This window comes from Melospiza melodia, assembly GCF_035770615.1.
Source record: "Melospiza melodia melodia isolate bMelMel2 chromosome 17 unlocalized genomic scaffold, bMelMel2.pri SUPER_17_unloc_1, whole genome shotgun sequence".
In the NCBI taxonomy this organism is placed as follows: domain Eukaryota; kingdom Metazoa; phylum Chordata; class Aves; order Passeriformes; family Passerellidae; genus Melospiza; species Melospiza melodia.
The window spans coordinates 287,678-300,541 of record NW_026948502.1 but is presented as its reverse complement, the minus strand read 5'-3'; the positions used below and the strand labels follow the sequence as shown (position 1 = coordinate 300,541).

Genomic DNA, 12,864 nt, shown 5'->3' with positions numbered 1-12,864 from the left:
TTTAAACTGGAAATATCCAGGATTCAGCCCAAAATCCCAGGGAATCCAGCCCCAAATTCCAAAGAAATCCAACCCAAATTCCCAGGAATTCCAACCCTAAACTCCAAAGAAATCCAACCCAAAATCCCAGAAATTCCAACCCTGAATTCCAAAGAAATCCAACCCAAAATCCCAGGATTTTTAAAGTGGAAATATCCAGGATTCAGCTCCAAATCCCAGGAAATCCAACCCCAAATTCCAAAGAAATCCAGCCCGAAATCCCAGAAATTCCAACCCTAAATTCCAAAGAAATCCAATCCAAAATCCCAGTAAAAACAGCCCAAAATCCAAGGCAATTAAAAATCCCAGGAAATCCAACCCAAAATCCCAGGAATTCCAACCCTAAATTCCCAAGAAATCAGCCCAAATTCCCAAGAAATCAGCCCAAATTCCAAAGAAATTCAGCCCAAAATCCCAGGATTTTTAAACTGGAAATATCCAGGATTCAGCTCCAAATCCCAGGAATTCAAACCCTAAATTCCAAAGAAATCCAATCCAAATTCCAAAGAAATCCAATCCAAAATCCCAGGAAATCCAACCCCAAATTCCAAAGAAATCCAGCCCAAAATCCCAGGTTCTTAAACTGGAAATATCCAGGATTCAGCCCCAAATCCCAGGAATTCCAACCCAAAATCCCAGAAAATCCAACCCAAGGAAAACAGCCCAAAATTCCCAGGAATTCCAACTCAAAATCCCAGGAAATCAGCCCAGAATCCTCCCCCGATCCCAAATTCCCACAATTCTCTGAATTTTCCTCCAAAAAATTCCCAAAATTCTCTGAATTTTCCTCAAAAAAATTTCCCAAAATTCCCTGGATTTTCCTCCCCAAATTCCCACAATTCCCTGAATTTTCCTCCAAAAAAATTCCCTGGATTTTCCTCCCCAGATTCCCAAAATTCTCTGAATTTTCCTCCAAAAAATTCCCAAAATTCTCTGAATTTTCCTCCCCCAATTCCCAAAATTCTCTGAATTTTCCTCCAAAAAATTCCCAAAATTCTCTGAATTTTCCTCCAAAAAATTCCCAAAATTCCCTGGATTTTCCTCCCCAAATTCCCAAAATTCTCTGAATTTTCCTCCAAAAAATTCCCAAAATTCCCTGGATTTTCCTCCCCCAATTCCCAAAATTCTCTGAATTTTCCTCCAAAAAATTCCCAAAATTCTCTGAATTTTCCTCCCCCAATTCCCAAAATTCTCTGAATTTTCCTCCAAAAAATTCCCAAAATTCTCTGAATTTTCCTCCCCCAATTCCCAAAATTCTCTGAATTTTCCTCCAAAAAAATTCCCAAAATTCCCTGGATTTTCCTCCCCAGATTCCCACAATTCTCTGAGTTTTCCTCCAAAAAAATTCCCAAAATTCCCTGGATTTTCCTCCCCAGATTCCCACAATTCCCTGGATTTTCCTCCAAAAAAATTCCCAAAATTCCCTGGATTTTCCTCAAAAAAATTCCCAAAATTCTCTGAATTTTCCTCCCCGGATTCCCAAAATTCCCTGGATTTTCCCTTTTCCCTCCCCTCAAATCCCTGGAAAATCTCCAGGAATTTCTGGAATTTTCCCTGGAATTTCCCCTGGAATTCCCAACTCACCTTTCTCAGAATCTCTTCCCTCTTCATCCTCCCCTTCCTGAAAAACCAAAAATTCAGCAATTTCCAAATCCCACCATTTTCTTTTCCCAGATCCCAAAATTCCAACATTTCCCTCCCTGAAATCCCAAAATTCGAGAATTTTCCTCCCTTAAATCCCAAAAATTCCAGATTTCCCTTTCCCAAAATTCCAAAAATCCCAAATTTCCCTCCCTGAAATCCCAAAATCCCAAAATTTCCTTCCCCAGATCCCAAAATTCCAGAATTTCCCTTCCCTGAGATCCCAAAAAATCCCAAATTTCCCTTCCAGAAATCCCAAAAAATCCCAAAATTTTCCTTCCTGAAATCCCAAAAATTCCAAATTTCCCTTTCCCAAAATTCCAGAATTTCCCTTCCCTGAGATCCCAAAAATCCCAAATTTCCCTTCCAGAAATCCCAAAAAATCCCAAAATTTTCCTTCCTGAAATCCCAAAAATTCCAAATTTCCCTTTCCCAAAATCCCAGAATTTCCCTCTCTGAGATCCCAAAAATCCCAAATCTGCCTTCCAGAAATCCAAAAAATCCCAAAATTTTCCTTCCTGATATCCCAAAAATTCCAAATTTCCCTTTCCCAAAATCCCAAAAATCCAAAATTCCCTTCCCTGAAATCCCAAAAATCCCAAACTTCCCTTCCAGAAATCCCAAAATCCCAAAATTTCTCTTCCAGAAATCCCAAAATTCCAGAATTTTCCTCTCTGAAATCCCAAAATTCCAGAATTTTCCTCTCTGAAATCCCAAAATTTCTCTTCCAGAAATCCCAAAAATCCAAATTTCCCTCCCTGAAATCCCAAAAATCCCAGAATTTCCCTCTCCCCACCCAAAATTCTTTGGAAATTCCCAAAATTCCCAAAATTTCCCAGATTTTTCCTCACTCACCCCTCGGGATTCTTCCTTTTCTCCGGATTCTCCTTCCGTGCCTTCCTCTGCAAAGAACAAAAATCCAAAATTTGGGAATTTGGGACAAATCCTGGGATTTTTTAATGGAAATTCAGCCCCAAAACTGAAAATTTGGGATAAATCCCAGAATTTTCTGAGCTGGAAATCCAAAATTCATCCCAAAACCTGGGAATTTGGGGGAAATCTGGGATTTTAAACAGGAATTGAACCCCAAAAATTGGGAATTTGGGATAAATCCTGGATTTTAAAGTGGAGTTCAGGCCCAAAATTTGGGAATTTGGGATCAATCCTGGAATTTTTTAATGGAAATTCAGCCCCAAAAAATTGAAAATTTGGGATCAATCCTGGGAATTTTAACTGGAAATCCAAAATTCATCCTCAAAAATTGGGAATTTGGGAACAATCCTGGGATTTTTTGAACTGAAATCCCAGGATTTAGCCCCAAAATTTGGGAATTTGGGATAAATCCAGGATTTTTAAACTGGAATTTCATTTCAAACTCGAGGAATTTTGGATAAATCCTGGAACTTTTGAGCTCCAATTCCAGGATTCCCAGGATTTTGAGCTGGAAATCCAAAATTCATCCCCAAAAATTGGGAATTTTGGGGATTTTTTTAGCTGGAATTCCAGAATTCCTCCCCATAAAACAGGATTTTGTGATAAATCCCAGGAATTTTAACTGGAATTCCTCCCCTTAAATTGGGAATTTGGGCTCAATCCCAGAATTTTCTGAGCTGGAAATCCAAAATTCCTCCCTAAATTCGGAATTTGGGGTAAATCCCAGGATTTTGGGAGCTGAATTGCTGAATTCGTCCCCCTAAATCAGGAATTTGTGATAAATCTCAGGATTTTTAACTGGAATTCTGGAATTCCTCCAGAAAATTTGGGAATTTGGGATAAATCCTGAGATTTTTAACTGGAATTCAGCCCCAAAAATTGAAAATTTGGGAAAATCCTGGGATTTTGAACAGGAGTTCTGGGATTCAGCCCCAAAATTGGGAATTTGGGATCAATCCCAGAATTTTCTGAGCTGGAAATCCAAAATTCATCCCCAGAAATTGGGAATTTGGGGGATTTTTTTAGCTGAAAATCCAGAAATGAGGAATTTCCCCCCTGACCGTTGTCGGAGCTGGAGTTGTCGGATCCGTCCGTCCGCCCGTCTGTCCGTCCGTCCGTCCGCACCGCCCGGCTGCCGGCGCCGCCCCGCGGGGTCCCGGCGGGGACGCTTCCGCTGGGGCTGAAAAAGGGGAGAAATGGGTGAGAAATGGGGGGAAAAACGGGGAAATTGGGCAAAATTGAGAGGAAAAATGGAGAAAAAATTGAGGAAAATTTGAGGAATGCATGAGGAAAATTTGAGGAAAATTTGAGGGAAAATTGAGAAAATTTTGAGAAAAGAATGAGGAAAGAATGAGGAAAGAATGAGGAAGAATGAGGAAAGAATGAGAAAAAAATGAGAAAAAAATGGGGGAGATTGGGGGGCAAATAAGGAAAAATGAGGAGAAATTGGGGGAAAATGGGGGAGAATGGAGAGAAAAAATTGAGAAAATTTGAGGAAAAAATGAGGAAAAATGAGGAAAAAACGAGGCAAAAACGAGGAAAAAAAGAGGAAAAAATGAGGAAAAAATGAGGAAAAAATGAGGAAAAAATGAGGAAAAAATGAGGAAAAGAGGGGGGAGATTGGGGGGCAAATTGAGGAAAAATGGGGAGAACTTGGGGGGAAAATGGGGGAAAATTGAGAGGAAAAATTTGAGAAAAATTTGAGGAAAAAATGAGGAAAAAATGAGGAAAGAACGAGGCAAAAACGAGGAAAAAAAGAGGAAAAAATGAGGAAAAAATGAGGAAAAGAGGGGGGAGATTGGAGGGAAAATTGAGAAAAAAATGAGGAAAATTTGAGGGAAATTTGAGGAAAGAATGAGGAAAGAAAGGAAAGAGCAAACCAAGATAATTTCATGGGAAACCATGGAAAACCATGGGAAAAACCACAACAAATCATGAAATAATTACGGAAAACCACGGGAAATCCATGGGAAAACCATGGAAAATCATGGGGAAATCATGGGAAAATCATGGGAAAACCAGGGGAAAACCAGGGGAAATCATGGGAAAAGCATGGGAAAATCATGGAAAACATGGAAAATCATGGGAAAATCACGTAAAAAATGACAAACAACCATGGAGAACTTATGGAAATAATGGAAAACCATGGGAAAAACCACAACAAATCCATGAAGTAATTACGGAAAACCACGGGAAATCATGGGAAAACCATGGGAAAATCATGGAAAACATGGGAAACCATGGAAAACCATGGAAAATCATGGGAAAATCACGTAAAAAATGACAAACAACCATGGAGAACTCATGGAAATAATGAAAACCATGGGAAAAACCACAACAAATCCACGAAGTAATTACGGAAAACCACGGGAAATCATGGGAAAACCATGGGAAAATCATGGGAAAACCATGGGAAACCATGGAAAACCATGGAAAATCATGGGAAAATCACGTAAAAAATGACAAACAACCATGGAGAACTCATGGAAATAATGGAAAACCATGGGAAAAACCACAACAAATCCATGAAATAATTACGGAAAACCATGGAAAAACCATGGAAAATCATGGAAAATCATGGGAAAATCATGGGAAACATGGAAAATCATGGAAAATCACATAAAAAATGACAAAAAACCATGGAGAACTCATGGAAATAATGGAAAACCATGGGAAAAACCACAACAAATCCATGAAGTAATTACGGAAAACCACGGGAAATCATGGGAAAACCATGGGAAAATCATGGGAAAACCATGGGAAACCATGGAAAACCATGGAAAACCATGGAAAATCATGGGAAAATCACGTAAAAAAATGACAAACAACCATGGAGAACTCATGGAAATAATGGAAAACCATGGGAAAAACCACAACAAATCCATGAAGTAATTACGGAAAACCATGGAAAAACCATGGAAAATCATGGAAAATCATGGGAAAACCATGGGAAACCATGGAAAACCATGGAAAATCATGGGAAAATCACGTAAAAAATGACAAATAACCATGGAGAACTCATGGAAATAATGGAAAACCATGGGAAAAACCACAACAAATCCACGAAGTAATTACGGAAAACCATGGAAAAACCATGGAAAATCATGGAAAATCATGGGAAAACCATGGGAAAATCACGTAAAAAATGACAAACAACCATGGAGAACTCATGGAAATAATGGAAAACCATGGGAAAAACCACAACAAATCCACGAAGTAATTCCGGAAAACCACGGGAAATCATGGGAAAACCATGGAAAAACCATGGAAAATCATGGGAAACCATGGGAAACCATGGGAAAATCACGTAAAAAATGACAAACAACCATGGAGAACTCATGGAAATAATGGAAAACCATGGAAAAACCACAACAAATCCATGAAGTAATTACGGAAAACCATGGAAAAACCATGGAAAATCATGGAAAAATCATGGAAAACATGGAAAACCATGGAAAACCATGGAAAATCATGGGAAAATCACGTAAAAAATGACAAACAACCATGGAGAACTCATGGAAATAATGGAAAACCATGGGAAAAACCACAACAAATCCATGAAGTAATTACGGAAAACCACGGAAAACCATGGGAAAACCATGGGAAAATCATGGGGAAATCATGGGAAAATCATGGAAAATCATGGGAAAATCACGTAAAAAATGACAAAAAACCATGGAGAACTCATGGAAATAATGGAAAACCATGGGAAAAACCACAACAAATCCATGAAGTAATTACGGAAAACCATGGAATAACCATGGAAAATCATGGAAAATCATGGGAAAATCATGGGAAAACCATGGAAAATCATGGGAAAACCATGGAAAACCATGGAAAACCATGGAAAACCATGGAAAACCATGGAAAATCATGGGAAAATCACGTAAAAAATGACAAATAACCATGGAGAACTCATGGAAATAATGGAAAACCATGGGAAAAACCACAACAAATCCATGAAATAATTATGGAAAACCACGGGAAACCATGGGAAAACCATGTGAAAATCATGGGAAAAGCATGGAAAACCATGGAAAATCATGGGAAAATCACGTAAAAAATGACAAACAACCATGGAGAACTCATGGAAATAATGGAAAACCATGGGAAAAACCACAACAAATCCACGAAGTAATTACGGAAAACCATGGAAAATCATGGGAAAACCATGGGAAAACCATGGAAAATCATGGGAAAACCATGGGAAACCATGGAAAACCATGGAAAATCATGGGAAAATCACGTAAAAAATGACAAACAACCATGGAGAACTCATGGAAATAATGGAAAACCATGGGAAAAACCACAACAAATCCATGAAATAATTATGGAAAACCATGGAAAATCATGGGAAAACCATGGGAAAACCATGGAAAATCATGGGGAAATCATGGAAAACCAGGGGAAAACCATGGAAAATCATGGGAAAACCATGGGAAAACCACGTAAAAAACGACAAAACACCACGGAAAAGGACGGGCACGGTGCCCAAGCCCCGGAAGCCGCCCGGACTCACCCGGCAGTCGCCGTCCCAGAGCCTCCAGGCCCTGCGGAGCCTCTTGGTGCCGCGGGCGGTGCCCCCGGTGCCCGGCGGGGGCGGGAACAGCGAGGGCAGCGGGCGGCGGGCGGGGCCCCGGGGCTCGGCCCAGCCCCCCCGGGGGAGGAACCCCGAGAATCCGCCCCGCTCCCGGCACCCCCCAAACCCCCCGGGAGCCGAAAGCGTCCCGGAATTTGCCCTGGAATTGAGGAGGATCCCGGGGGCGGCCGTAGAAATCGGCGGAGTCCGGCTCGGGTTCGGCGGGGAAATCGCCGGGATAATCGTTGGGGTAATCGGGATAATCGTTGCGATAATCGGAGTAATCGTTAGGGTAATCATTAGGGTAATCATTAGGGTAATCATTGGGGTAATCATTAGGGTAATCGTTGTGATAATCCCCGGGGTAATCGCTGTGGTAATCGCCGGGGTAGTCGAAGGAGGCCCGGTACAGATCCCGGTGCTCGCTCACGCGGGAGTCGCCGTAGGATTCGTAGGGATCGTACCTGAGGGGGAAATTGGGAATTCTGAGAGGGGAAATTCGGGAATTCTGCGGTGGGAGAGTTTTGGGGGTTTTTTTTGGGAGTCCCCAAAGAAATGGTTCCAAGGGTTGGGGATTTCCAAGAAAAAGGGTCTGAGGGGTTGGGATTCCCTTTATTCCCAAAGAAATGGGGCCTGGGTGTTTGGAGCACCTTCTGCTCCCTCATTCTGCTCCCATTCCCGTTCCTACTGCCATTCATCAATCCCATTCCCATCCCACGTTCCCATTTCCCATCCTGTTCCCCCATTCCCAATCCCCATTCCCACATTCCCATCTCTGTTCCCCCATCCCCATTCCCAATCCATATTCCCAATCCCATATTCCCAATCCCATTCTCACCTTTCCAGGTTGGCCCCATATCCCCGTCCCGGCAGCCCCTCGCTCTCGGGGTGCATCCCAGTTCCCCCATTCCCAATCCCATATTCCCAATCCCATTCTCACCTTTCCCCGTAGCCCCGTCCCGGCAGCCCCTCGCTCTCGGGGTGCATCCCGGTTCCCCCATTCCCAATCCCAATCCCATATTCCCAATCCCATATTCCCAATCCCGTATTCCCAATCCCATTCTCACCTTTCCCATTCCCATATTCCCAATCCCAATCCCAATCCCATTCTCACCTTTCCCCGTAGCCCCATCCCGGTTCCCCCATTCCCAATCCCAATCCCAATCCCATATTCCCAATCCCATTCTCACATTTCCCCGTAGCCCCGTCCCGGCAGCCCCTCGCTCTCGGGGTGCATCCCGGTTCCCCCATTCCCAATCCCAATCCCAATCCCATATTCCCAATCCCGTATTCCCAATCCCATTCTCACCTTTCCCATTCCCATATTCCCAATCCCAATCCCAATCCCATTCTCACCTTTCCCCGTAGCCCCATCCCGGCAGCCCCATTCCCAATCCCAATCCCATTCCCAATCCCAATCCCACATTCCCAATCCCATATTCCCAATCCGATTCTCACCTTTCCCCGTAGCCCCGTCCCGGCAGCCCCTCGCTCTCAGGGTGCATCCCGGTTCCCCCATTCCCAATCCCAATCCCATTCCCAATCCCAATCCCACATTCCCAATCCCATATTCCCAATCCCATTCTCACCTTTCCCCGTAGCCCCATCCCGGCAGCCCCATTCCCAATCCCAATCCCATTCCCAATCCCAATCCCATATTCCCAATCCCATATTCCCAATCCCACATTCCCAAATTCCCATTCTCACCTTTCCCCGTACCCCCGTCCCGGCAGCCCCTCGCTCTCGGGGTGCATCCCGGTTCTCCCATTCCCAACCCCAAATCCCCCATTCCCATATTCCCAATCCCATATTCCCAATCCCGTATTCCCAATCCCGTATTCCCAATCCCATATTCCCAATCCCATATTCCCAATCCCGTATTCCCAATCCCATATTCCCAATCCCATATTCCCAATCCCATATTCCCAATCCCATATTCCCAATCCCGTATTCCCAATCCCGTATTCCCAATCCCATTCTCACCTTTCCCATTCCCATATTCCCAATCCCCATTCCCAATCCCATTCTCACCTTTCCCCGTAAGCCCCATCCCGGCAGCCCATTCCCATTCCCAATCCCAATCCCAATCCCAATCCCATATTCCCAATCCCACATTCCCAATCCCACTCTCACCTTTCCCATATCCCCGTCCCGGCAGCCCCTCGCTCTCGGGGTGCATCCCGGTTCCCCCATTCCCAATCCCATATTCCCAATCCCAATCCCATATTCCCAATCCCAATTCCATTCCCATATTCCCAATCCCATTCTCACCTTTCCCCGTACCCCCGTCCCGGCAGCCCCTCGCTCTCGGGGTGCATCCCGGTTCCCCCATTCCCAACCCCAAATCCCCCATTCCCATATTCCCAATCCCGTATTCCCAATCCCATATTCCCAATCCCATTCTCACCTTTCCCATTCCCATATTCCCAATCCCACTCTCACCTTTCCCCGTACCCCCGTCCCGGCAGCCCCTCGCTCTCGGGGTGCATCCCGGTTCTCCCATTCCCAACCCCAAATCCCCCATTCCCATATTCCCAATCCCACATTCCCAATCCCATTCTCACCTTTCCCATTCCCATATTCCAATCCCAATCCCAATCCCATTCTCACCTTTCCCCGTAGCCCCATCCTGGCAGCCCCATTCCCAATCCCATTCCCAATCCCAATCCCATATTCCCAATCCCACATTCCCAATCCCACATTCCCAATCCCATTCTCACATTTCCCCGTACCCCCGTCCCGGCAGCCCCTCGCTCTCGGGGTGCATCCCGGTTCCCCCATTCCCAACCCCAAATCCCCCATTCCCATATTCCCAATCCCGTATTCCCAATCCCGTATTCCCAATCCCATTCTCACCTTTCCCATTCCCGTATTCCAATCCCAATCCCATTCTCACCTTTCCCATTCCCATATTCCCAATCCCATTCTCACCTTTCCCCGTAGCCCCATCCCGGCAGCCCCATTCCCAATCCCAATCCCAATCCCATATTCCATTCCCAATCCCATATTCCAATCCCACTCTCACCTTTCCCCGTAGCCCCGTCCCAGCAGCCCCTCGCTCTCGGGGTGCATCCCGGTTCCCCCAATCCCATACTCCCATATTCCCAATCCCAATCCCATATTCCAATCCCACATTCCCAATCCCATTCCCACCTTTCCCCGTACCCCCGTCCCGGCAGCCCCTCGCTCTCGGGGTGCATCCCGGTTCCCCCATTCCCAACCCCAAATCCCCCATTCCCATATTCCCAATCCCACATTCCCAATCCCGTATTCCCAATCCCATTCTCACCTTTCCCATTCCCATATTCCCAATCCCAATCCCAATCCCATTCTCACCTTTCCCCATAGCCCATCCCGGCAGCCCCATTCCCAATCCCAAATTCCCAATCCCAATCCCATATTCCCAAATTCCCATTCTCACCTTTCCCCGTAGCCCCGTCCCGGCAGCCCCTCGCTCTCGGGGTGCATCCTGGCGCTCCCCGGTTCCCCCATTCCCAATCCCACATTCCCAATCCCACATTCCCAATCCCATTCTCACCTTTCCCCGTATCCCCGTCCCGGCAGCCCCTCGCTCTCGGGGTGCATCCCGGTTCCCCCAGTCCCAATCCCACATTCCCAAATTCCCATTCTCACCTTTCCCCGTAGCCCCGTCCCGGCAGCCCCTCGCTCTCGGGGTGCATCCCGGTTCCCCCATTCCCATTCCCATATTCCCAAATTCCCGTTCTCACCTTTCCCCGTATCCCCGTCCCGGCAGCCCCTCGCTCTCGGGGTGCATCCCGGCGCTCCCCGGTTCCTGCCGCGCTTTCCCGGGGCCGTCGCCGCCCTCGGCGTTGCCGTCGGGTTGGGAATTGCCCAAATCCCAGGAATTGCCGGCGGCTCCTGCGAAGCCGAAGCCCCCGGAGGGCTCGGGGCCGAAGCCGTAGCCGTAGCCATAGCCCTCGTACCCTGCGGGGAAAACGGGAATTTACCGGGATTTAACGGGAATCGTCGGGAATTTGGGATTTAGTGGGATTTACTGGGAATTCGGGATTTACTGGATTTAATGGGAATTAGTGGGAATTCGCGATTTAGTGGGATTTCATGGGAATTATCAGGCATTCTGGGTTCACTGGGATTTACTGGGAATTCGGGATTTACTGGGATTTAAAGGGAATTATCAGGAATTTGGGATTTACTGGGAATTTGGGATTCACTGGGAATTTGGGATTTACTGGGGTTTAATGGGAATTAGTGGGAATTCAGGATTTGCTGGGATTTAACGGGGATAGTCGGGAATTCGGGATTTACTGGGAATTTGGGATTCACTGGGAATTTGGAATTTACTGGGATTTAATGGGAATTATCGGGAATTTGGGATTTGCTGGGATTTCATGGGAATTATCAGGAATTTGGGATTTGCTGGGATTTAATGGGAATTATGGGGAATTCGGGATTTAGTGGGAATTTGGGATTCACTGGGAATTTGGGATTTACTGGGATTTAACGGGAATTATCGGGAATTTGGGATTTAGTGGGATTTACCGGGGCTTCGGGAGTCACCGGGATTTAATGGGAATTAGTGGGAATTCGGGATTTACTGGGGTTTAATGGGAATTATCAGGAATTTGGGGTTTACTGGATTTACTGGGAATTCGGGATTTACTGGGATTTAAAGGGAATTATCAGGAATTTGGGATTTACTGGGAATTTGGGATTCACTGGGAATTTGGGATTCACTGGGAATTTGGGATTTACTGGGATTTAATGGGAATTATCAGGAATTCAGGATTTGCTGGGATTTAACGGGGATAGTCGGGAATCCGAGATTTACTGGGAATTTGGGATTCACTGGGAATTTGGAATTTACTGGGATTTAATGGGAATTATCGGGAATTTAGGATTTGCTGGGATTTACTGGGAATTACCGGAATTTACTGGGATTTCATGGGAATTATCAGGAATTTAGGATTTGCTGGGATTTACTGGGAATTCGGGATTTACTGGGATTTCATTGGAATTATCAGGAATTTGGGATTTGCTGGGATTTAATGGGAATTATCAGGAATTTGGGATTCACTGGGAATTTGGGATTCACTGGGATTTAATGGGGATTACCAGGAATTCAGGATTTAATGGGAATTATCAGGAATTTGGGGTTTACTGGATTTCCTGGGATTTAATGGGAATCGTCGGGAATTTGGGATTTATTGGGATTTACTGGGGCTTCGGGAGTCACCGGGATTTAATGGGAATTAGTGGGAATTCGGGATTTAGTGGGATTTCATGGGAATTATCAGGCATTCTGGTTCACTGGGATTTACTGGGAATTCGGGATTTACTGGGATTTAAAGGGAATTATCAGGAATTTGGGATTTACTGGGAATTTGGGATTTACTGGGAATTTGGGATTTACTGGGATTTAATGGGAATTAGTGGGAATTCAGGATTTGCTGGGATTTAACGGGGATAGTCGGGAATTTGGGATTTGCTGGGATTTAATGGGAATTATCAGGAATTCGGGATTTACTGGGAATTTGGGATTCACTAGGAATTTGGGATTTAATGGGAATTAGTGGGAATTCGGGATTTAGTGGGATTTAAAGGGAATTATCAGGAATTTGGGATTTACTGGGAATTTGGGATTCACTGGGAATTTGGGATTTACTGGGATTTAATGGGAATTATCGGGAATT

General features: G+C 45.0%; 1 protein-coding gene across 1 annotated transcript in view; it reads right to left on the bottom strand.

Moving 5' to 3' along the window:
- LOC134432987 (A-kinase anchor protein 8-like) overlaps positions 1-12,864 on the bottom strand; it is a 40,038-nt gene that overhangs the window by 21,015 nt on the left and 6,159 nt on the right. Inside the window, exons 3-7 of the mRNA XM_063181864.1 lie at positions 10,921-11,137; positions 7,129-7,656; positions 3,675-3,793; positions 2,536-2,582; positions 1,624-1,660 (exon numbers count right to left, since the gene is read on the bottom strand). Coding sequence (XP_063037934.1) covers positions 1,624-1,660; positions 2,536-2,582; positions 3,675-3,793; positions 7,129-7,656; positions 10,921-11,137 — 948 coding nt within the window. The remainder of the gene's footprint in view (positions 1-1,623; positions 1,661-2,535; positions 2,583-3,674; positions 3,794-7,128; positions 7,657-10,920; positions 11,138-12,864) is intronic.